Genomic DNA, 25386 nt, shown 5'->3' on the forward strand with positions numbered 1-25386 from the left:
AAATCACTTTCTTCTCACTTCTTCACCACCTAAAGAAGTTCAACTCTAACATTAATGTGAACTGTACCTTTTGTGACCTTTGCCCTGAGTCCATCACTCATTTGTTCTGGTTGTGTCCTCATTGTAAAGATTTCTGGAAACATTTTTGTAATTTTGTTGACTTAAAAATATCAGCAAGCTTCCAGTTGTACTGGCAACATGTCCTGTTTGTGTTTCAACTAAGTGGCAAAATGAATCCGAAGGTTTTCTTTATTAATTTATTAATTATCAAAGCTAAATTTCACATACACAAATGCAAATTTTTGAAAACAAAACCAAATTTCTATGTTTTTTTGATTGAATTAAAGCAATATCACAATTAAACCTTCAACTAATCATAAAGCAAAAACAACAATATGGGCTTGTTCCCAACTTGGGATTATGGATGAAGTGTTGTCCTAAATCTTTGTTTTATTTGGTTTTTTTTACACGAGACTCCTTGGCACATATGTCAGTTTGTTCAATAGTTTTCTTTTTGCAGGAGTTTTGTGACTGTCATTCTCTTATTATTATTCTTATCCTTATGCTACCCTTGGCTGGCTTTTTTTTTTACGTTATGTACACATTTATATGTCATTATTCTGCTTTGTTGCAAATAAAGTTATTAAAAAAAAAAAAAAAAAGTGTCCTTCCTGCATCAGGTGTCCTTCTCTTTCCCATCAGCGCTGCCGGCCGGCAGGCTGTGAACAGGCAGGGGCAGCAGGGGGAAGCCTCCACACTGGTTGACCCCCCAGGCTGGGTTGGGTGGGTAGTGCTGGGAACTGAGCACATGCTGCTGATCTAAGAGACGTTTCACTGCACCTCTCCTCTTGTGACAGAGCAGGTATATCATTTCAATTATGTTGAGGAGCACAGAAATGCCTGAAACTACAAGCATGAAGATGACAAAGATGGTTTTCTCAGTTGGACGGGATATGTAACACTGGGCTCCGCTGTAGTGGGCACAAGGTGGGCACTGACAGTGAAAGAAGGAGACCATGAACACCGAGCCAAAGATGTAGAACTGGCCCACGCTGAATCCCACTTCCAGCAGGATCTTAAAAGTCAGCTGGGTCATGTAAGTGCAGAAGAGGATTCCTGTTATCTTCACCTTCCCTCTGTCATCTGTATACCTGGCTTTCCTGAGCGTGGCTCCCTCTTGAAGCTGCCCCATCAGCCTTTTCTCTCTGTGAATGATGTGCACAGCATAGCCCAGGTAGAGCAGGGTGGGTGTTGACACAAAGGTGATCTGCAGAACCCAGTAATGGATGTAGGATATTGGAAACTTCCAGTTGTAGCAGGCATGTTCACATCCTGGTTCCATGGAGTCACAGTAGAACTCTGACACTTCATCTCCCCAAACTTTGTCTGCAGCTGCCCCCAAAACAAAGATCCTGAAGAGGAAGAGGACGCTCATCCAAATCTTCCCCACCACAGTGGAGTGAGACTGGACTTTGTCCAGCAGTGAGGACAGGTACGACCAGTCACCCATGGCTGCAGACCAAGCTCTGAAGTGGAAGAAAAACAGAGGTGTCAAACCTGCAGGTGGAAAGATGAGACTGCAGCAGACATAGCATTATTCTACAGTATGTTTAAGACGAGCCATGGAGTCAGGGAATATTTCATGTTAAAATACTGTCAAATAAAGTTCTCACACCTGCCTTACTGTCCATTTCTTTAAATGATTAAACTGATGAGATTTCACAGAAACACCTTCTCTTATTTATTCCTTTAAAATTCAAGTTTGACCTGACAAAAAGAACCCTGGCATGAAGGAACTCTGGCACTGGGTGAAAGACACAGGTGGGGTGCCAGTCAGTCCTGTAGGAAAACCTTCACATGAAAACCGTTTTTTTACTGTGAAGAGGAAAGAAGTGAATTAATCAAATGAACATTTTTCACGTTTCCTTAAACATGAGTCTGCTTGTAAGATTCCATCCATCCATTTTCTGCAGGCGCTCTATCCAACTCGGGGTCGCGGGGGGGCTGGAGCCTATCCCAGCTGTCTGGGCCGGAGGCAGGGCCCACCCTGGACTGCTCTACTTGTAATATTGATTAAATGAAATTTAAAAAAAAACTGTTTAAAGGAGCCATGGCATGAAATGTTTAACATTAATATGAGTTCCTCTAGCCTGCCTGCGGTCCCCCAGTGGCTAAAAATGACGATCCATGCACTGGAAATGATTCTCCAGCTTTGGAAATGTGACCATGCAGATGGCCTGATCGGCAAAGCCGCCGCTTATGACGTGGAGGTTGTTTCCACCCAGAGCCAATAAACTGCCTTTCCCCGCCCACAGCTCTTTGGCCAGCTCATTGCTCTGTATATCGATGTAAAAAATCTGTTTAGAGCTCCTGCATCAGAACCTCTAAAGAGCCAGTGGACAGATTTTGTTTTTTTCTGGGAAAGTGACGACAGAACTGAAGAGATTTGTGTGTGCGCCAAACATTTCACAGACGAATGTTTCCAGAACTTGGGCTAATACCGAGCCCAAGGGAGAGCCCAGACACCCTGCGGAGGAAACTCATTTCAGCCGCTTGTATTCGCGTATATCTCGTTCTCTCGGTCACTACCCACAGCTCGTGACCATAGGTGAGGGTAGGAACATAGACTGACCGGTAAATCGAGAGCTTGGCCTTCTGGCTCAGCTCCTTCTTCACCACGATGAGCCGGTGCAGAGCCGCATCACTGCAGACACCGCACCGATCCGTCTGTCAATCTCCTGCTCCATTCGTCCCTCACTTGGGGAAGGATCTCATTCCCGAGTAAGTAATTTAACGCTCTATTATTGTGTTGATTTCCTGTATGTACAGTATAGTTACATAGCTTGTTACCACAGGAAAGGGTTTGTATCGTTAGCAGCTAACGTTAGCTAACGGTTAGCTATGCAGCTAATAGCATCTGCAAGCACTCATCTCTGCCAACTGGGCTGTTGGAGGTGTTTGCATGCCCATGAGATGGTTAGCTCGCTCATTTTAGACCAAAACCCCCTACTTCAAGCTTCCTGAAGAAGAATGAATCCGCAAATTCAGTGCATTTCATCAGGATAATGATTCATTCATGGTTCCAGAGTCAAAACGGTCAGTCTGTCTGTGTCGTTAGCTCTGCAGCTAATGGCTCAGTCACTGTCGCTAATGTAACGGTAAATAGCATGAGGTATGCGAGTGGACACCTCATTTACTGTAACGCGAGTGTTGTGTACTTATTTGTTGTTTTGATAGCCGTCCTGCTGTTGGTGTTATGGCGCGCACGATATCTGCCTTTCCCCTGATTGAAATGACTCGTGCTACGTGCATCTTTGCAAACCAGAGCAATCTTTGCTCTGCCTTTCTCCTCCTAATTTGCATTTAAAGCTGCAGACCCTAAACAGCTCATTCTGGGGATCCTAAGGAAAGCTCATTTTTTGGACTGGCTGTAATTCTGCACCAAGGCAGAATTTTGGGGGAAAAAACTCAGATACAGTATTAGGGGAACACTAAAGCCTATAAAAATACATAAAAGCCTCCATTTATTTTCATGCCATGGCACCTTTAAGAGATGTTTCACTGGTGGTCTTTGGACAAGTTTGGACTACACTCTCTAAAGTTTTGCTCTTTTGTTTCAAGCCTAATTAAATATTTACTGTAATTTGAGGATTGGGATTAAGAATTTGAAGCTGATACAGATGTAGCTGTTCAAACCTTGTGGCAACACTCAATGACCATAAACTCATCTTGAGTAAGTTTCCACTGTCCAAGATGTCATAAGAAACAGGAAGTAAGGCAGATGTATGCAAGTTAAGACAAGATTTGGAAGGCTGAATAAAGTTTGAGTTAAAGCTGCAGATCTGCTGCTCACAAAGTCAAATTAAACCACTTCTCTTAGAGTTTGATTTGCCCTTTGGAGGGTCCTGTTGGAAGTCCAGGGGTCTGCACCATCAGGCAGGTTCCATACGTCCATACGTTCCATATGGTTATCTTCTGGTCTAAATAAGCCTAACAACAGAAATCTTGCTAATCAGTACTATGACACCTGTCAAACTCAGTGGGTCTTTCAGGTTATGCCACCCTGATTATGTGCACGCTCATGTAAATGGATGGAGTTGGCATCAGATCACCAGTCACATTGATTTATTTCTCTCAGGCTGAGAAGTAACACAGCTGCTCCAAGATGACAAAAAGAGAGAGAATGTTGAATTAGTGAATTCATCAGATTACAATGTGAGATGAATATGAACCAACAGACATCATTTCATGCAATTTTGTGAATTTGGTACACTGCACATTCGCACAATGTATGAGAAATACTTTCTATTGGGTAAGAAAAGTCATTCATGTTCAAATCTTCACGTCAGCAGGAGGAGGGTCCTGAAGGATCGGCCTCTGGTTTAGGCTGCAGAAACAGTGAGGTCACTAGTCTGAGTGGACCCTAACCGTCCACACGCCAACTTCTGTTTCACTCATCATTTTCTAAGAGAGCTGACTGGTCAGGAGGCGGTGCTTCCACATAGATCACACATCCTTTATCTCAAAACCAGACCTCCTACAAGCAGGTGAGCTTTTCAGTACCGGTTAGCACGGTGATGCAACCCAGCAAGCAGTGAACCAGCTTCATGGTACTGAAAATCCAGAGTAAGCACTCCCAGACTCGGATCTTGCATCTTACTTAAGGCCGCTGGTCAAGATGGCGGTTCAGTTTCACAACAACAAAGCTATTTGTTCATGGATGAGTGTTCAGAAGGAAACTACAAATGCTGCATTCATTTCAAAGAGGCTTCCTATGATCACATGATATCAAAATCATTCTTAGTGATTCACCACGATAGCTTTAGAGAAAAAAATGGAGCAGCATTTGATGAAAGAGCAGCAACCCAAGCTGAGCTTACAATGAGCTACCAGAATGAACTAGTCCAAGCTGAAACCCAAGCTGAAGCTCTGGGGTGACCCTGGAGTCCCTGGACCTGAACCCGATGCCCCAAAGCACAACTTCCTCCAAGTTAAATAAGCATTTTCATTCGGAATTGTAGAAATAGAAAATGTACTCACCTGTTAGGCTTCAGATATTAGAAATTCTTTGCCATGAGCCCATGGCAGAAGAAGCAGAGTGCAGGCAACCAAAGACACCACGCAGTGACCAGGGTCAGACTTAAATAGTGGTGAGAAGTGTGGGTTTGGTCCGACTGACTCAGACATGTTCGTAACAATCTGCTGACTGCAGCTTCTCATTTCCCTTTCTCAAGCTGGGCGGGATTCTGAGGAGCCCGGGGACAATGTTTCATCACTGTCTGACTGGAAAGGGAGACCTGACCATCCCTAACATCCCATTTCTTTACCGTCACCTCACCCATCCCTAACATCCCATTTCTTTACCGTCACCTCACCCATCCCTAACATCCCATTTCTTTACCGTCACCTCACCCATCCCGAACATCCCATTTCTTTACCGTCACCTCACCCATCCCTAACATCCCATTTCTTTACCGTCACCTCACCCATCCCTAACATCCCATTTCTTTACCGTCACCTCACCCATCCAGCCCTGTGTTTGGCTGTTCATTCTGCTGGTGTGAAATGATCAGATGTAGAAATGTGCTCAACCCAGCTGCAGGGATATCTTTCATGGTCAGGTGACTCTGCTGTTCATATTACAGCGCCCCTTCCACAAAGGTTGGGACGCTGTGCCCACGTCTTTGCCAAAGGTCTTGTCCAGTGGCTGTGGGACAGCCAGGGAAACTGGGATGAGCCCACATTCCCAGAAGAACTCTGGGAGACTTGTACCAGCATTCTCCCTGCTTTTCACGCTACAGTTTGTAGTTGATGATTGACAGATGATTAGCAAACCAATTTCTTTTGTTTGGCATGGAAAACAAGCCTTTGGGGCCAGTTTGGACACAGGTGTCAGAGCGTATGTGTTTGTATTCAGACTGTGTGAGTAGGGACTGTATCAGCTGCTTCTTCTGCTCATTGCTGTGCCGCCTGTAATCTTGGTAAACTTGGGACTGTGTCACAGACTGCATTAATAATAGTGAGAATGCTTTAAGGCATTCTCACCATTAAGTTCCTCTTTCTCTTTATTATTATTATTCCGCCAGTTTTCGGCACCTAACTACTCCTGCATACTTGCAGCTATTTCTACAATTTTGGTATCAAAACGTTCAGCTCTTTCAGCAGATTGCTGCTATCACTTTTGGTGTTTTTAACTTTTACACTTTTTAAGATATTCAACTTTTATTCAAAATTTCCCGTCATTCATCCCCTCATTCAAATGAATGGAAACTGCTTTCAGCTCTTCCAAATCATCTTCCTCTTTCCAACTATTTCTGCATGCTTTCAAACTTTAAATGGGTCACAAGACATTCAGCTATTACCAATTGTTTCAGCTTTTTCAAATCTTCAGCCAATTTTGAAATATGACCGTTTCAAAAACATGAACATTTTTGCTCCTTCTTGATTTTTATGAATGAGAACACAGTTGAGTGCGTGCTGATAAGTTGTAAATTTTAAAATTTTTTCAAACAAATTCCTCTAACTTTCATACAGTTGAACTTACAGAAACAAATTATACCTTAAAATGTAGGAAGAATTGTCCTCTTTCAGCCAATGTAACTACTAAAGAGCTCACATTTACAGAATTTCAGCTATGAGCCTTGAACCGAGATCAACCTCTCAAATTCTCTGACTAACTCCAATGTTAAGTTTGGTAGTACACAAAAATCCCAAAATCCCTTCAACCAATACCTCAGCAACAGTTTTTACTGCTAAAATTGAACTATTTTCAGCTTTTTTAGCACGGTCAGCTATCCCCATTCAGCTCATAAGCATTCTCACTGCTGTTTCACAGGAACAGCTCTTTCTAGTTCTGTTTATCATTCAGTAGCACTTCTATCTGTTAGGTTTAGGCAGTGTTGGAGTACCCTTTATGAGATCTCAAATATTCTCACAAAAGACAAATATAGGATTTCCTGTCTCACTTTATTCATCTTCCCCTGGGATAGTGGTTTCTGTCCCTCAGGGTAAGGCTATCAAGGCTATTCTGGACAGAGGCCATTTGGATCTGTATGATGTACTGTACCATATTCTTTTGAGTCTCTTTTTTTCAGTATGTTACTTCTTTAGCTATGTCTTTCTGCTGTCTCTCACACAGGCCTTGCTGTGCTGAGCTGATCCAATCATGTCAGAGTCAGAGGAGATGAGAGGTCCCATCCTAACTCAGAACAGTGAAAATGCTGAAAGAGCTTTACACAGCATTCCAGACACACACAGCATGTGGCTACACTGCTCCTTCTGAGGCAGTTGTCCCTGAAATACACTGAATTACATTCCACTACATATTCATCTCATGAGAAATTCTGCTGCGCCATTATGCGCACTTACTACAAACAATTTCCACAAGTACTGATGTAAATATATTCCTGTTGTGGTGCTGCCCACTGGTCCGACTGGTGAGGGATTCACTGCAGATAAATGAGCCACAGGCCAATAAAAATAGAATAGAAAAATACTTTATTTATCCCCCAATGGGGGAAATTCAAATTCGTCAAGTAGCTCAACATTTTTTTAAATATTTACAATGATTGTATTAACAACAATAATACTACTACTACTAACTAAATAATAATAAATGACTAAATGACAAAATAAACAAATAAATAAAAATCAATCAATCAATTTGAGAAGAACTCAGCAGTCACTGTTATAAAGCCTTCTGAAAAAAAAAAATGACTTTTTCACTTCCCAGAGTGTCTGTTTCAACACCACTGAGTGACTGAAGACACGTTGTTGGGGAGCGTGGGTGGCTCGGACAAGAGAAAAATCTGATGATTTGGCAATCAACATGAAGTATAAAAAGGGAAGCGACAGTATCGCATTCAGGGACTGACTGAACAAGGCAGTGGTCATTGCTAAGGTAGGGATGCAGCTAATCTCATACAAATACAATGAAAGTCGTTGAGCAGTCAAGTGTGAAAATGTGAAATCCATTATGTGATTGTGGTGACAGCTTTTAGGAATGGGATTCCAATTCGAACAGTCTGTGGGAGCAGAGCAGGGCCATTTCAGTTTCTGAAATGTTAAAAAAAAAAAAGGTCCAACGAAGCTCTAAATGTGGTTTCACATACTGATCGGATAGGATTTAATGGAACCGATGGAAGAAAAAAAAGCCAGACCCAATCCAGTAATAATGAATACGAATGGCTCTTCTAAAATGTTCAGTTTAGAATAGCTGATGAATATTTATCCTGTATTTATTTGAACAGACTTTAATGAAAATGATATAATACTTCTAAAAATATAAGACAAACCAGCACGAATGTAAATGGGTGTATTTCATTAAGAGTTTTTCCATTCATTTCTGAAGAGTTCAGCAATAACACATTTGGATTTATTTGAACAAACCAAAGTATGTTTTATCTTTCAAATTCCTCAAAAATGACCATTGTCTGCCTAAATTACAGCTTTGTAAACTATTGCCAGGATGTGTACTCTGACATGGGTACAAACAAGCTCTCATTTCAAGTACCCTGGAAATGATTGAGTGGGCTGTAACAGGCTGGTCTCACTCACTGTCAGGACTCCATGAATCTATACTTTCAGTGCAGTGTATGTATCTAAGACACACCAAGTGAATGCTGTGAAGGGGTGTGTGTTCAAACAGACTTTGTGTCTCGACCAAACAAAACAGCAAATAAAAGTAAAGTAGAAAAGCCTCTGCAGGGAACTGTCATATCTAAAGAAGTGTCTATTCATCCAAACCTTTCATGTCTCGTCTCTTGAAGGCTGTCACCATGGGAGAGTGGTCCTTTCTCTCTGATCTGTTGGACAAGGTGCAGTCTCACTCCACTGTGTTTGGGAAGGTATGGATGAGCGTACTTTTCCTCTTCAGGATTTTTATCCTGGCTGCTGGTGTCGATAAAATATGGGGAGATGAACTGGCAAATATGAACTGTAACACCAAAAGTGTGGGATGCACAAACTTCTGCTACGATCGATCTTTCCCTCTGTCCCACACACGCTTCTGGGTCCTGCAGATCCTCACCGTCTCCACACCAACACTCATCTATCTGGGCCACGTCCTGCTGGTGATACGCAAAGAAAATAAGATGAGAAGACGCCTCCATCAGAAAATGAGCAAGACTGGGATGAATAAAGTTCCCAGGTACTCAGATGAAAGTGGCAAAGTGCAGCTCAAGGGTGTCCTACTGGTCAGCTATTTGATTCAGCTGGTGTTCAAGATAATGCTTGAAGTGTCTTTCATTGTCGGCCAGTACTACCTGTACGGCTTCATACTCATGCCCGCTAAGATTTCATGTCACACCTACCCTTGTCGAACACCAGTAGACTGCTTCATTAGTCGCCCCACAGAGAAAACCATCTTTATTGTCTTTATGTTGGCAATGGCTGTCCTCTCTGTGTTTCTCAACATTGTGGAGATGTTCCATCTGATGCTCTCAAAGATGAAGGAGAAGAAGAAGAGGAGAAGCAGCCGCTCAATTCCACACGAGGTCAGCTGTCCAAACCAAAAACCTGGGGGTGTTACATTTTGTTGAAGGACTGTGTGCTGCTGGAGATGCTTCAGACTGAGAGAAGTCACTTCGGAGCAGATCAGAGCTATATGCACCTTGTGTGCCGACATTACCAATTCATACACGGCGGTGTAACAACTTCTATTTCAGGCTTTAAATCAACCTGGGAATCTGTTTCATTTCACTACAAACCGTTTGGTATTTCAGATGTGATGGTCTTGGCCTATGCAGAGCTCCATGCTTCCTACTCATTCACACACGTTCATAAACCGACAGATGCACCAATGGATGCCTACCTGCTTCAGTGTCTTGCCCAAAGACGTTTCCACATGTGGCCCGGGGAACCCGGAGTTCAACCACCGACTTTCCAAATGGTGGGTGAGCGCTCAGGTCCGCCCCATTGTGATCCATGTTAGTCTGATGGCTTAGTGGCTTTACATGTGCTTAGTTTCTTTTCAAGGCAAAAACTATTCAATGCTCCCTTTGTGCTGGAACTCTCATGATATATGCCTTCATTGTGGTGTTGTACAGTGGAAAATGACTCCTTCAAGAATATAATTGATTTTTAATCCATTACTAATTTCACTAATAAACTTGTGAATATAATTTGACTCGAAGCTTTTTTCTCAGATACGAGCAGACGCTGTTCAGAAAACATCATCCTGATGGAGCCTTCGCACCACTTTTAACCAGACGAGTCAGTTACATATGAAATATTAGAAATCAAACTAGAGACAGAAACAGACAAAACTTTTACTACCACGATGCGCATGAAGGAAAAATAATAGATTTTTTTTAGGGATTCATTTTCTAAGATGGGTGATGATTTATTTTATTTTAGTCAGTAGAACTCATAGCAAACATATAGAATAACCACAATTCATATTTTTGGAAGACCCTCATCCAGCTGTTTTATTCTGAAGGGAAAAAACAAAAATAAAAATAAAAATCACAAATCCTGCAAACAACATTAATAATAAATAGCTGTTTCAGAAGAAATAGAGGGGAAAGAAACGATGGAATCCTGAAGCACAAAATCAGTTGGCGCTTAGTTCCAGATGCTGAGTCTTTTCTGCTCTAATAAAGACTCCATTCTTCATCAGTCGGTTCCAGATCAGCTCTGCAGGATGGACTTTCCTCAGACTGAGTTTGCTGGTCACGTTATTGAGCTGATGTCTTACCTGAGGAAAAGCCTTGCTCTGTGGAGAGATGCAGTCCACCTGAACATCTCCTGCAGAGGTAATGGCTGCCATCTCCCCAGGTCCTTTACCTGACATCAGCCCGTATCATCAGTGATGGTGGGAATGGGCCCGTTTTCTTCAGCCAGTCATCTCTCTATGCTTCATCGGAGCAAACTAAAGCTCCAGATTGGTGATTCATCTCTGAATCTCACTTCCATCGAACCATCCACAGTCCACGACGGCTTCTCTTCAGCCCACCTGCTTTTCTTCCCTTTGGGTGTCAGTGATGGTTTACTTTGGCTTTTTCTGGATGGAAATCCCATTTCTTTCAGTTTGCTCTCAAACAGTGACTCCTGTTTCTGCCCATTGGTTCATCATTTTGTATAGTCAGGCTGTTTTCTGACCTCTTTGACGTCTTTCTTGGTCAACCTGTATGTTTCCCTGTTACGAACTTCCCATTTTGTTTGTTCCTGCTCCAAGATTCAGACAAGCTGACTGGGAACATCCAACGTCTTCTGTCCCACTCGGAGATGAATCATTTTCTTGACTTTTAGAACCATTTCCATGGTCTCTCTACGTGGAACTGCTCGTTAGTCTGTGAGCACTCTTTAAACAGCACATCATTTGCATGTTAATTCAAATTACAAGTTGATATAACCTTCGCCTCTACTTTGCTAAAATGGCTGTCATTAATTACAACTACAGTATGTTTTACATGTTTGCTTCCCTGCTGACTTGATACATGCACAGGTCGGTTTTAGTGAGTCGGTTCAGAGCTCAGTCTGCTCTGGTTCACTAGCATCAGAGGAAATATGTGTTTCTATAAGTGCATTGATTTAATAATGAGAGCATTCTTTTGGAATGGGGAATCATTTCATGGAAATTGGAATTTTCCAAACACTTGGAAATCTCTAGCAGAGGAAACTGGTGGTGAAAACCAAATAAGCCCGAGCTGCACAACCTTCCATGTTTGTTCAATAAAAAGCGGTTACTTTCTGTGGAGGGACAACATTTCCCTACTTTTACAACCACTCAGCTTCATCTTTACTTTAAGGTATTTTGGGCGCTAATGGCCTTTATGCAACAGTGGGTAGACAGAAAAGGAGACAAAGAGAGATGGAAAGGACATGAGCAAGGGGCACAAGGCCAGGGCTCTGACTCGGGCTCTGACTCGGGCTCTGACTCGGGCTCTGACTCGGGCTCTGACTCGGGCTCTGACTCGGGCTCCGACTCGGGCTCTGACTCGGGCTCCGACTCGGGCTCCGACTCGGGCTCCGACTCGGGCTCCGACTCGGGCTCCGACTCGGGCTCCGACTCGGGCTCTCTGGGCCTCAGTACACCAGACGCCTGCTCAACTGGTTGAGCCCCAATTCTTTTCCTTTTCTACAAAATGTGTACTCTGATCAGTCTATCATGTTCTCAACTAAAGTCTCCCCTTCACTGTATAGATCACATGAGTTTACATCAGGAATAATGTAATGAAATGATGAGAAGAAGAACAGCATGATGACACTGTGAGTTTCATTTCTGTAGGAGTGAGGAAACAGCTGTCCAGGCCAAAGGTCTGATTCCTAAAAGCAGCATGTGACACATGACATGAAACCACCAGTCCAAACAGGCCAGCCTATCAGGAAGAAGAAAGGAACAAAAAGCATACATTCTTTTAAAGAAATGACCTGCTAATGACACTAAATGACTTGGGAAAACAGATGTGTATCCTGTACTTCATTTAACATTCAGGAAGGAACAAATCAAACAATCCTCGTCTGATGTGACATGGCTTTCAGAACCATTACAAGAAAAACAACAAGCAAACATTAAATGTGCTGGAAATGTCCTCGTTCACTTTCCTGCACATGAACAGCTGTCAATGTTTCTGCTACTCCAGCACAAAAAGTTTAACTTCTCAAAGCAAACGTAGAACGAACCTGGTTCCACCAGCGGGCTCCACCAGCGTGCGGACAACGCTCCGCTCAGAAGTGGACCCAGGTGGCGACCCCAGCACCAGGACAGAGGACCAAACAGTCCACAGCTCAACATCTGCAGTCAGACATGATGACACAGAGCTCACAGAAACTGCTCCAGCACAGAACTAGTTAAGAGTCCATTTTCTAATTCATTTCCACAACTTGTGCAGTACGGTATGGTTATTTTGATATTTGAGTTCAGACTTTGGCTGGCTTTAAAATCTCTTGGTCCCAGTCGGTGTCAAGAACATCATTACACACCTCAGTAGAACGGAACAGAGACGGTGCTGAGAGGAGAGTCCTGGAAGCATCACTGTTTGGTGGGGGGCTTAAACGGAAACACCTCCTCTTCTTCAGTCTCACAGCATAGTTATCCGGACCACTGTTCACCTCTGGCACATGAGGAGGGTCCGCCTGCTTTGGTCTGGTTGGGGACCCTGGCCCTTGGTCCTCTCCTGCAGGGGGCTTTGTAACTGCGCAGGCTATAGTTTTACCCCCCTTTCCTTTGGAGGAATTTAGAGCTTCCTTGATTTTTGAATTAGCTCTCAAACTTCCAATGGCGTCTCTTTTAGATGGACTTTTTGCCACTTCAGTCGGAGCTGTTGTTGTGGGTTGATTTGTGCAGGTGAATGAGAATCTTGACAGTTTGGTGGCAGCAGAGGAGGCCACGGCGGTCTTGATTTGGCCTGATTCCAAACCTTGTGGATTACTGATGGAAGAGGTTGGACTGAACGTGGGGCTGCCAGTACAGGGATCTACTTTCTCATCACTTGTGTTAACTGTGGATCTTTGCTGACATAGATTTCCTGTCCCTGTATTTTTCTCCCCCTCAGTATCACTATGTGCCCCTTCGTCCTTTCTAAAGAAATAAACATTGTACAGCCTTTTTGATGCAGCAGACATACTGGCTTTAGCTCCATTCTTTCCCACGTCGCTGACAAAATCCACCTCTTTTCCTCCACCAACAACCTCTGGAAGAGAGTCATCTGTGTTTTGCATCCATTTTCTCTTTCTTGCGTTTGGAAGTGGGCTGGCAGAGTCATCGTGACCAACTGTTTTCTGTGAATTTATTCCTGTGTTCCTTTGCTCTTCTGAGTCGGCAGTAATGTTGTGGCTGTGGACAGGTCTCATTTTCCTTGGTTTGAAGATAAAACCAGACAACCTTGCATGCAGGACTGAGTGCGTTTCAGCTTTAGCTTCCATCTTTGCACTTAGCACAGCACTGATGTTCTTCAGCCCAGTCAGGCCCTTCGGCTCTTCTTTCTCCAGTCCACTGTCTGTATTGGTGGAGCGGTTATCCTGAACTGGGATGTATGAAGGGAGGTGGCTGTCTAATGACAGTGTGCTGCTTGGATGGGTATCTGAAACTGCATCCCGGGCATCATTCATAATCTTACGTGCAGCATCTACACAAACCCTCCTTTCTGCATGTCCTCCTCCGGTCTCTTCATCACCCTGCTGCTGCTGCTGTTGTTTCAGCACCAGCTGCTGGACCCTTTTGTCCGTCAGATTCTTAGAGAACCTCTGAACGCCACATCCAAACAGCGGTGGATGGCTTGCATCTTTCCGTCTCTCAGACTGTTGGATCTCCTCTTGGGTTTTAGGAAGCCTCTGATTAATGCTTTCATTTTTATCAGCTTGTTTTCCCTCTTCTGTACCAAAGGTAATGATTTCCAGAGGATGTGGAATCACATCATGATTTAACATTGAGCTAGCATTACTCAGAACATCCTCATCAATCTGACAACTTGGCTGTTTCCTTACTGTTGGCATACCTGACCAACCAGAGTTTACAGTCCTATTTAGGGTGTCTTGAGTCGATGTAATTATGGATAAATTCACATCATGTAGTGACAGTGAGGGACTGCTGGTATGGAACCCGTCCAAACCACTATCCACTGCAATGTTGCTGCTTTGGGTTTTGTCAGAGTTGGTGCTGCTGAGTTGATGCTGGTGATCAGCAGCTGGAGGATCAGAGGCCTCTGAGGTGCTGCCCCTCAGCCTAGTGAAGAAAGCAGATAATGCATAATGTTATCCTGCCAGACATCTCCAGGCTCACAGCATCAAGAAAGCTGCATGAATGCAGCTGCATGAATACAGCTGCATGAATACGGCTGCATGAATACAGCTGCATGAATGCGGCTGCATGAATGCGGCTGCATGAATGCGGCTGCATGAATGCGGCTGCATGAATACGGCTGCATGAATGCAGCTGCATGAATGCAGCTGCATGAATGCGGCTGCATGAATGCAGCTGCATGAATACGGCTGCATGAATACGGCTGCATGAATACGGCTGCATGAATACGGCTGCATGAATGCAGCTGCATGAATACAGCTGCGTGAATACAGCTGCGTGAATGCGGCTGCGTGAATACGGCTGCGTGAATACGGCTGCATGAATGCGGCTGCATGAATACGGCTGCATGAATACGGCTGCATGAATGCGGCTGCATGAATACGGCTGCATGAATACGGCTGCATGAATACGGCTGCATGAATACGGCTGCATGAATACGGCTGCATGAATACAGCTGCATGAATACAGCTGCATGAATGCGGCTGCATGAATACGGCTGCATGAATACAGCTGCATGAATGCGGCTGCATGAATACGGCTGCATGAATACAGCTGCATGAATACAGCTGCATGAATACAGCTGCATGAATACGGCTGCATGAATACGGCTGCATGAATACAGCTGCATGAATACGGCTGCATGAATACGGCTGCATGAATACAGCTGCATGAATACGGCTGCATGAATACAGCTGCATGAATACAGCTGCATGAATACGGCTGCATGAATACAGCTGCATGAATACAGCTGCATGAATACAGCTGCATGAATACGGCTGCATGAATACGGCTGCATGAATACGGCTGCATGAATACGGCTGCATGAATACGGCTGCATGAATACGGCTGCATGAATACGGCTGCATGAATACGGCTGCATGAATACGGCTGCATGAATACGGCTGCATGAATGCGGCTGCATGAATGCGGCTGCATGAATGCGGCTGCATGAATACGGCTGCATGAATACGGCTGCATGAATACGGCTGCATGAATACGGCTGCGTGAATACGGCTGCGTGAATACGGCTGCATGAATGCAGCTGCGTGAATACGGCTGCATGAATGAGTGGAAATGTTCAGCACAAACTCAATAACTCATGCCATGTTTTCTGGACCAGTGCGACAGGATGCTTGTTCTCTGATCAGTTTTAGTACAACAAGGAAATTACAGGAAGTTAAACATTCATTGTAAGCTGCTTGCAGGGTGTCTTGAAAATGATAAGAACCTGCAGCATCCTTTAAGCACTGTGCACAGCAGCAGGCTCCAGCCCAACTGTGGAGACTCAACAGATGACAAAGGGGCCGTGACTCACCCGTCCAGTCTGTCCATCTCATTCTGAAGCAGCAGTGGCAGGTTCAGTCCTTCCAGCACTATCTGACACTGAGTTTGATACTGCTGAACAGGGTCAGCAGGGAATGAGGTGAGCAGTGCATTTACGTTTCCCAGCAGAGCGCCGCCCTGAGGAGGAGTGCAGCAGATGGTTACAGACTCATGGTGGAACACAGAGAAACCGTCTTAGTGGACATGAGGATTCAGCGTTGAAATACATCACTATCATTTATGGTTTACAGCCAAAAGTGTCAGCACTGAATCAGTTAATATTCTGCAGTCTGCAGGCTCAGCACATCCCACTGAGATCAGATGAAACAGTCCCCAGCACGCTCAGGTGCTCGAGGAAAAACACAGAAGCCCACATGTGCTCACCAGTGTGTGACTGCAGGACAAGGTGCTGCACTCACACAATGAGAGGGTGTGGGTGACCGCATTGGGAAGCACTTTGTAGAACCCAGATAAGGTTACAAGACACTAGTGAAGCAGCAGGTCAGCCAGAAAAAGCGGCTTCACAGTTGGATCCATGGCTCGGGCAGTTTCGGGTAGTTATCTGGTGTGCTGAGTCAAGGGGAGAAAAGGCAGGATGACAAATATCCAAACTTACAGAAACGCTACAGACTGAGGCGGCACCACATGCTGCTCTGAGAATCCTGAGCCGTAAAGTCATTCCCACCACACATCTCTGCACACCCACACTTTGGGACACACTGGACCCCATCGTGACAGCTTAAATAAAGCTTTTCTGCATAGTAACTGCAGTGTGAATGAGTGCAGGCGGAGGGATCCGTTACACATGTTCTCGACTCTCCATGCTGGTGAGAACAGCACTGAGCACACCTTCAGTTCAGCTGCTCAGTGCTCCAAGCTGGGACACATTTCCACCTGAAGTGTTGAGCTAAAGATGTTCAAGGTCATGTACCCAAATATCTAATGCTCCTGTTTGTGGTGCATTTCAAGACCAAAAGTAAGTTGGTCATCGTACAGAATACAATTCCATGTTTACAAACTGCAGGTCAGCAGTAATAAAATGTGTAAACCATTTACAGTTGAAGTCAGAGTAAAGCTAATTCAAACCTTTGAGTGGAAACGTCTAACATGTGATGCACGACACTTTGATGTTTTACTCAATTGTGGAGTTGGACCACTAAACAATTTTTCTTGAATTTTAGGTTGAGGACTTTTAGGTAAGGATTGAAATCAGGGCTCAGAGTCACAGTGCAGTCGTATTCAAGGTGAAAGAGGAACCCAGCCTTCTGTGATGTTAGAAATAGGCCAACTACAATCCAGTAGCCTCAGACAAACTGGGCATAGTCTCATTTTCAAACAGACATACATGGAATTAACAGATGCATCGCTGGCATCATTGATCAAAGCTGGATGGAGACAGTCTATCTCCTACTTCTATGCTCACGATGTTGGAGGCTCGACCACATCATCGGCAGATGTCCAAACCCAGCAAAGCGCACGTTACACAACTGAAGATGTTGATAACTTAGTCCACAGCAGGAAGATGAGGGAAATACAGAGTTAGTTCAAATCAAGGCAGGGTGCTTCAGCTAAAACAAGCCGTTTTCCCATTATTGTGGTTCATTTAGAATCTGTGTTCAGTGGGGACAACCTCCAAGTTTTTAAATGTTGTTGTGATCATCCATGCTTGGCTGAGAGGGGAGTAACATTTCATCTGGAATTTGACAAACACAGGATAAAGATTCATTTCTGCTTCAGTAAGATTTTAATGTAACAAATGTACTTAAATCAGTGAAGGTGAACATCAATAAAAAACAAGGCACAGAAGACAGACTTTCTCAAAATTCTTAGTTAGACAGCTGGCTGTCATATTTGGCTCTGTGTAAATGAGAGATGACGGTTGCTTACTGGTGGGGAGAAGTAAAGAAGTAAGAAGTTTTTCACCAAATAGGGTTCAAATGGGTTCATTTAGCTTTTACAGGAAAACCAGCAGAGGAAGCACACAGTATCCTCCAACTCAAGCTCTTAATGACCGAGCTCCATCATATCTTAAAGATCTCATTGTAAGATATTTTCCTAACAGAGCACTTTGCTCTCAGACTGCAGGTTTACTTGAGGTTCCCAGAGTTTCTAAAAGTAGAATGGGAGGCAGAGCCTTCAGTTATCAGGCCCCTCTCTGTGGAACCAGCTGCCAGTTTGGCTTCAGGAAGCAGAAACCCTCTCTACCTTTAAGATCAGGCTTAAAACTTTCCTATCTGATAAAGCTTTAGTAAAGTTTGACTCTCAAAATCAGTGGATCGTGTCTATGGTTGTTAAAATTAGCTACACCTGCAGTTCCTTTGTTAGGGCCATCTTAGTGAACTTGAGACGATATATGTTCACTATTTGCATCAATCAACACTTTTGAAATGGAAGTGGTTTGGGATCCGGCAGGATTGGAATGTGGACATCACAGGGAAATCTTGGGGAGGGGGCGTGTGCGTCAACAAGCGGTACTGCAGCTGTGTGACAGTGAGGGAAAGCCTCTGTTCGCCTGACGTGGAACTTCTGTCAGTGTCGCTCCGCCCATTCTACCTGCCCCGTGAATTCCCCCAGATATTCATCACAACTGTGTATATTCCCCCCAAAGAAAATCCGTCTTTTGCAACAAGCGCTGTTTTTGAGGTAGTGCAGAAACTGCAGTCCATGTCACCTGAAGCACCACATTTCATATCGGGAGATTTGAATCATGTGTCACTAAAAAAAAGTCCTTGAAGACCTTTTATCAATATGTTACTTGCACAACTAGGAAGGACAAGACAGTAGACCTCTGCTATGGTACAGTAAAGGGAGCTTATAAATCAAATCGGCTGCTTCCATTAGGTTCTGCTGACGACAATTGTGTGCTCCTTCTCCCTGCATATAAAACTGTACTAAAAAGTGAAAAAATACAGACCAAAGAGGTCAAAATTTGATCTGACAAATCGACTGCTTGTCTCAAAGGGTGTTTCAACAGCACCGATTGGGAGATGTTTAAAGACTCCTGCACAGACATTGATGAACTCACTGATGTGATTAGACTTATACGACTTCCTGTGAGAATATGATCATTCCCACCAAAAAGATCAAGGTGTACCCCAATAACAAACCCTGGATGTCCAAGGAAGTCAGGGTTCATCTACAGCAGAATAAGCTGGCCTTTAATTGTGGGAGACCTTCTGAACTTAAAGCAGCTAATAGAGAGCTGAGAAATGAAACTTCACAGGCTAAACAGAAATACAAAACCAAAGTAGAGAGCAAACTAGCAGCTAAGAACCTTTCCACTGCCTGATCTGGTATGAAGACAATGGCAGGCAAAAAACAGACCAAGGGCACCTACATCACTTTTGATGGTTTCGGGTCAAATTGTGATCGAGCCAGTGCTGTCAATAAATTTTATTTACGATTTGACCAGTTTGACTTCAGTGAGGAAGTTAAGAGTCTGACAGATAATCTTAAAGATGACCAACACTTAGTACTAGAACAAAGAAAAGTGCCTCCTCTCTCTCAAAACAAATAAAAGCCCTGGACCTGATAAAATAAGTGGAATCTTACTTAAGTCATGTGCAAAACAACTGAGTCCAATCTTTCATCGCATTTTTAATGTATCACTGAGTCAGCAAAAGGTGCCCAGGCTGTGGAAACAAGCAGACATTATCCCTGTTCCTAAAGTCAGCAGACCTAAAACGCTGAATGATTTTAGACCGGTCGCCCTCACCTCTCTTTTAATGAAATCATTTGAGAAAATTGCTAAGTCAGAGCTTCTAGGGAGGACTGCACATGCACTTGACCCCATGCAATTTGCTTACAGGGTCCACAGAGGCGTTGAAGATGCCACACTTACCCTGCTAAACCCTTTATTTAAACATCTCGAGGGGAATAAAACCCACGTTAGATTGACTTTTCATCAGCTTTTAACTCCAGCCAACCTCATATTTTAGCCACGAGGCTTGTTGAGCACTTCCAGATAATCAAATCAAACTTAATTTATTTCATACTAAAAAAGCAGCACAAAGTGCTTTACATAATAAAATCAATAATCAAATCAATTCATGCATAAACTCACACACAACATCACACTGACAACCACACTGCACACATACTACCCCCCCACCACCCCCCAACATGAGCAACATCAATATCAACAACAATCAACATTAAAATCTGGCTTGACGCTGAAGTGAGGAAACGGTATCTTGGGGATCTGTCCACACCGGGAGCCGGCCCACCAATGACCACAGAGGCCACCACCACGGGGAACCGCCCAGATCAGGGCAGGCCGGCATCCACACCACAGCCAGGGCTGCAGTGCAGGATCCCCCAGCCACCCCGAACCAGGGCCATCCCCACAGACCAAGCAGGCATAGTCCCTGGTGTGGAAGATCCCCATGAGGAAAAACACTGGATAAATAAGTACATAATTAAATAATTTAAAAAAAAAAAAATAATAATAATAAATAAATAGATATTTTAAATAATGGATGAATAGATAAAAGTAAACTAAAACAAAACAAACAAACAAATAAAAAAAATAATTAAATAAACAAATAGAATAATATATATATATAAAATAATAAATAAATAAATCCGTAAGCCATAAGCCATAATCATTTAGATTATTTAACAGACAGAACACAGAGAGTCAAAGTGAATGGCATTTTATCTGAGTCGCTATGTTCCTCTACTGGCTCAGCTCAGGGATGTGTTCAATTCAATTCAATTTTATTTTATTTATATAGCGCCAAATACAACAAATGTCATCTCAAGGCACTTAGATAATAAAGTCCAATTCAAGCCAATTGGAATTCAATTAATTAATAATAATCATAATTCATAAAATAATCCAATTCGTTCATATAGAGCCAATTCAAAAACAATTTCCTAGCTAAGAAAACCAACAGATTGCACTGAAAACTTTTTCTTTTTCGGTCCAATCTCCCGTCCTGAGCGTGCCTGAGGCGACTGTGGAGAGAAACGACTCCCTTTGAACAGGAAGAAACCTCTGGCAGAACCAGTGTTCTCCCTCCCTTACTTTTTATCCTTTATACAGACATGTGCAAGAGTGTCTATGAAAACAGGCACATTTTAAAATTTGCAGACGATACCGTCATTGTAAGTTTGTTGCACAAAAATGAATCTAATAATGAGTCTTGGAGGATTTTATCAGTTGGTGCGATCTTTCTTTCTTTGTGCTTAATACGTACAAAACAAAGGACATGATTATTGATTTTAGAACTCAGGCTCCAAACCATGATCCCAGTCATTAAGAGCCAATCTGTTGAATGCGTGGACAATTACAAGTATCTTGGGATTGTCATTGATGACAAGCTGACTTAACAAGAACTGCGAGGCAGCATGCAAGAGGGACATCAGCGGCTGTTTTATCTTCGGAAACTGTTCTGTTTTAACATCGACAAAACTACGCTGACCCCATCTTATTGTGCTTTTATTGAGTCACTGTTATCTTTTGCCTTGGTGTCTTGGTTTGGTAATCTGTCACTACAGGACAAAAATTCCCTGAACCAAATCATTAAATGGGCTGGGCGGCTAATTGGGAAGCCTCAACTCACCATGTCTTCTTTTTATGACACACAGTTACAACGTAAAACTACCTGTATTATCAAAGATGGCTCACACCCTTTGCATGGTGAGTTCCAGCTCCTTCGCTCTGGCCATCGTTTTGTGTTCCCTCAGGTAAGGACAAAACGGTACAGAAAGAGCTTTGGACCAACAGCAATTGTAATGCTGAACAGTAAGGCCCAGAGGTTAACAATCATGTTCATATTGAACAATTGATGTTAAAGCATTTTTTAATTACTGCACTTTTAATGATCGCATATGTTAGGATGTGTGTACTGTTGTTGTCTTGTCTGTCATAATGTATTTTACGTAGCTGTCATTTTGTACTGGGATTGCTGAATTCCTGCCTGCACAGCGAGTTTACCAGTACTACGGTAAGGTACGAATAACAAAAACCTTGACCTTAACCTCATATTGATCATATATGCACAAAGGTATGAATTGCACAAACATTTATATTGAATTAGTTTATAGACCTGTCTGTGCTGCCATCTTACACAGAAGAACCTTGATACCACTTTTGTTACTAAAAGTGCAATACGTATTTTTGCAACATCTAACTGGCAATGCAAGGTGTAACAAAAGACAGCATTCATTGGACAAAAAAAACACAAATTTATATTGCATTGTTCTTGCATTAAAGTCGGTCATTTCATTTTCTCTTTACCTGCATCGAGCACTCCATAACAGAGACAGCAATGACAGCATCCTCTACGGTTACAGTCTCTCTGTACATGAGCCTGGCATGAGCTGAAAGATAAAAAATGAAAAAAAAGCTGTGTAACCAGTACAGTTCTCTAGCTTAGCTTGGTTTAGTTAACTCTTTAGGGTTAGGGTTACATTTGTCATCCAAGTCCAGCAGTGCACAGAATAAATAATATTATGCAAAATAATAGCCAAGACAGGCCTTAAATAAATACAAGGTCTAAATTAAATTCCTACTCAGGCAGAGGAGTTAAAGTATCTAAGGATTTTGTCCTTGAGTAATGGTAAGTTGGAGCAAATGGTGGATGGACAGACGGATCAGGCTTCTTCAGGTGCAATCTCGGGCTGCAGCGTTCTGAATGAGCTGCAGCTGTTTGAGACTCTTTTGGGGGAGTCCAGTCAGAAGACCATTACAGTAGTCAAGTCTGTTGGAGATGAAAGCATGAATCAGCTTCTCCTGATCTGTTTGGGACATGAAACCCTTAATTCTGGATATGTCCTTAAGTTGATAAAAGGCTGATTTGGTGACTGATTTGATATGATAGTTGAAGGTCAGGTCTGAGTCTATCAGCACGCCGAGGTTCCGGACTTGGTGTTTAGTTTCTAGAGACAGTGACTCAAGATGTTTACTGACAGCAAACCTCTTCTCTTTGTTGCCAAACACAATGACCTCAGTTTTTTCTTGATTTAACTGAAGGAAATTTAGGTTCATCCACTTTTTGACTTGCTCTAAGCAGTCGCACAATGACTCTATAGGACTGCAGTCATCCGGAGACAGTGCGAGATATATCTGTGTGTCATTTGCATAGCTGTGGTAGTTGACTTTAGAGTTCTTCAGAATTTGACCCAGAGGCAGCATGTATAGATTGAACAGAAGGGGTCCAAGAACTAACCCCTGAGGAACTCCACATGTCATAGCCACTCGATCAGATTGATTACTTCCAATGGTCACAAAATAACTCCGCTCCGCCAAGTAGGACCTGAACCATTCTAGGACAGTCCCGCTGAGTCCTGCCCAGGTTTCCAACCTGTTCAGCAGTATACTGTGATCCACAGTGTCAAATGCAGCACTGAGATCCAACAATACCAGAACTGACACCTTGCCTGAGTCAGTGTTCAACCTTATGTCATTTAACACTTTAATAAGAGCCGTTTCTGTACTGTGGTGAGGTCGGAAGCCTGACTGAAATTTGTCAAGGAGTCCACTGGAGTTCAAGAAGTTACTGAGTTGATTAAAAACCACTTTCTCAACAATCTTGGCTATAAAAGGAAGATTTGAGATGGGTCTGTAGTTGGTTAAAATGGAAGCATCCAATGTTCTCTTTTTTAGGAGTGGCTTGATGGCAGCTACTTTTAAGGGTTTAGGGTTTTAAGGGTTTAGGAAACGTGCCTGATTGTAGTGAGCAGTTTATTATGTAAAGCTACTGCCCAGTCTAGAATGTAATGTGGGGTTTAATGGTTAATGTGGGGTTCGGTATCTTGTCAAAGGATACTTGAATGACTGGAGAAGACCTGAAGTGTGGGATCAAGACAACAACCCTTAGATGGAAAGAAGGATCTGTGCTTGTCCTGTTGGATCTCAGTGCTGCATTTGATACGGTCGATCACAGTATCTTATTACAGAGACTTGAACATGTTATTGGGATTAAAGGAACTGCATTAGGCTGGTTTAAGTCATATTTATCTGATAGATTTCAGTTTGTTCTTGTAAATGAAGAATCTTCCTCACACACCAGAGTAAGTCATGGAGTTCCTCAGGGTTCTGTGCTTGGACCGATTCTTTTCACTTTATACATGCTTCCATTAGGTAACATTATTAGACAGCATGGCATACATTTCCATTGCTATGCTGATGATACCCAGTTGTACTTATCTATAAAACCAGATGAACCCAATAGGTTGGTCAGACTACAAGCATGTCTTAAAGACATAAAGACCTGGATGACTCAGAATCATTTGACTCGCATATAAAACAGGTTTCTAGGACTGCCTTCTTTCATCTTCGTAATATTGTTAAAATCAGGAACATCTTGTCTCAGAGTGATGCAGAAAAACTTCTCCATGCATTTGTTACTTCAGGATTGGACTACTGTAATTCTTTATTATTGGGCTGTCCCACATATTCTCTGAAAAGCCTCCAGCTGATCCAAAATGCTGCAGCCAGAGTTCTGATGAGAACTAACAGGAGAGATCATATTTCTCCAGTTTTAGCTTCTCTTCATTGGCTCCCTGTTAAATTCAGAATAGAATTTAAGATTCTTCTCCTCTCATATAAAGCTCTTAATGACCGAGCTCCATCATATCTTAAAGATCTCATTGTAAGATATTTTCCTAACAGAGCACTTCGTTCCCAAACTGCAGGTTTACTTGAGGTTCCCAGAGTTTCTAAAAGTAGAATGGGAGGCAGAGCCTTCAGTTATCAGGCCCCTCTCTTGTGGAATAAGCTGCCAGTAAATGTCCGGGAAGCAGACACCCTTTCCACTTTTAAGAACAGGCTTAAAACTTTCCTTTTTGATAAAGCTTATAGTTAGGGATGGCTCAGGTGATCCTGAAACATCCCATAGTTAAGCTGCTATAGGCCTAGACTGCTGGGGGGCCTCATCTGTCACACCTTTCCTCACTTTACTCTCTTTATGTATATGTGACATTATTGTGGTCATTAACTCGTGTTTCCCTGTTCCAACAGATATCCTTTGAATGGTGTTACTGAAAGCCAGAGATCAGCTTTGAGGATAGAGGTAAAAAGTCAGTTGCCTTAAGATGCAAATTACTTTGAATATAACGTAACATCATGAAGTCAAAAGTCCAATCTTACCTTCAGCCAGTCTGCTCAGACTCTCTAGCATGCGGATAGTTGTGCGGGCAGCATTGCGACCATCACTCTGTCGCTGCAGCTGGTAGTAACGACTCAAGATGCAGTTGGCTTGCTCAGTAACATGTGGTTGTAATTGCTTAATCACACTGAAATAAGCCTTCATTTTCTCCATGGACCACAGGCCAGAGGACTCAGCTGGTAGCCCTTCAAGCAAACAGAAAGA

The 25386-nt window shown here is 43.1% G+C and overlaps 3 protein-coding genes across 4 annotated transcripts in view; 1 reads left to right on the forward strand and 2 right to left on the reverse strand.

The window, feature by feature from the left end:
- Positions 1-243: 243 nt before the first annotated feature.
- On the reverse strand, positions 244-5158 carry LOC142375448 (gap junction Cx32.2 protein-like). Its single transcript, XM_075459466.1, has 2 exons — positions 5041-5158; positions 244-1526 (listed from the first exon to the last, which is right to left on the reverse strand). Exon 2 carries the CDS (start codon positions 1508-1510, stop codon positions 677-679), a length of 834 nt encoding a protein of 277 aa, XP_075315581.1. The 5' UTR covers positions 1511-1526; positions 5041-5158; the 3' UTR covers positions 244-676.
- A 3592-nt stretch (positions 5159-8750) lies between these two features.
- LOC142375177 (gap junction Cx32.2 protein-like) lies at positions 8751-9623 on the forward strand. Its single transcript, XM_075459116.1, has one exon. The coding sequence runs from the start codon at positions 8751-8753 to the stop codon at positions 9537-9539; it is 789 nt and encodes a 262-aa protein (XP_075315231.1). The 3' UTR covers positions 9540-9623.
- A 742-nt stretch (positions 9624-10365) lies between these two features.
- mcm9 (minichromosome maintenance 9 homologous recombination repair factor) overlaps positions 10366-25386 on the reverse strand; it is a 31941-nt gene continuing 16920 nt past the window's right edge. For both annotated transcript variants that reach the window (XM_075459112.1, XM_075459111.1), the window contains exons 12-15: positions 25164-25367; positions 22311-22393; positions 16059-16204; positions 10366-14665 (exon numbers count right to left, since the gene is read on the reverse strand). In XM_075459112.1, the coding sequence (XP_075315227.1) occupies positions 12862-14665; positions 16059-16204; positions 22311-22393; positions 25164-25367 (2237 nt within the window). In that variant the 3' untranslated portion in view covers positions 10366-12861. The remainder of the gene's footprint in view (positions 14666-16058; positions 16205-22310; positions 22394-25163; positions 25368-25386) is intronic.

The sequence above is a fragment of the Odontesthes bonariensis genome, chromosome 24 (genome assembly GCF_027942865.1).
Source record: "Odontesthes bonariensis isolate fOdoBon6 chromosome 24, fOdoBon6.hap1, whole genome shotgun sequence".
Classification (NCBI taxonomy): Eukaryota; Metazoa; Chordata; class Actinopteri; order Atheriniformes; family Atherinopsidae; genus Odontesthes; species Odontesthes bonariensis.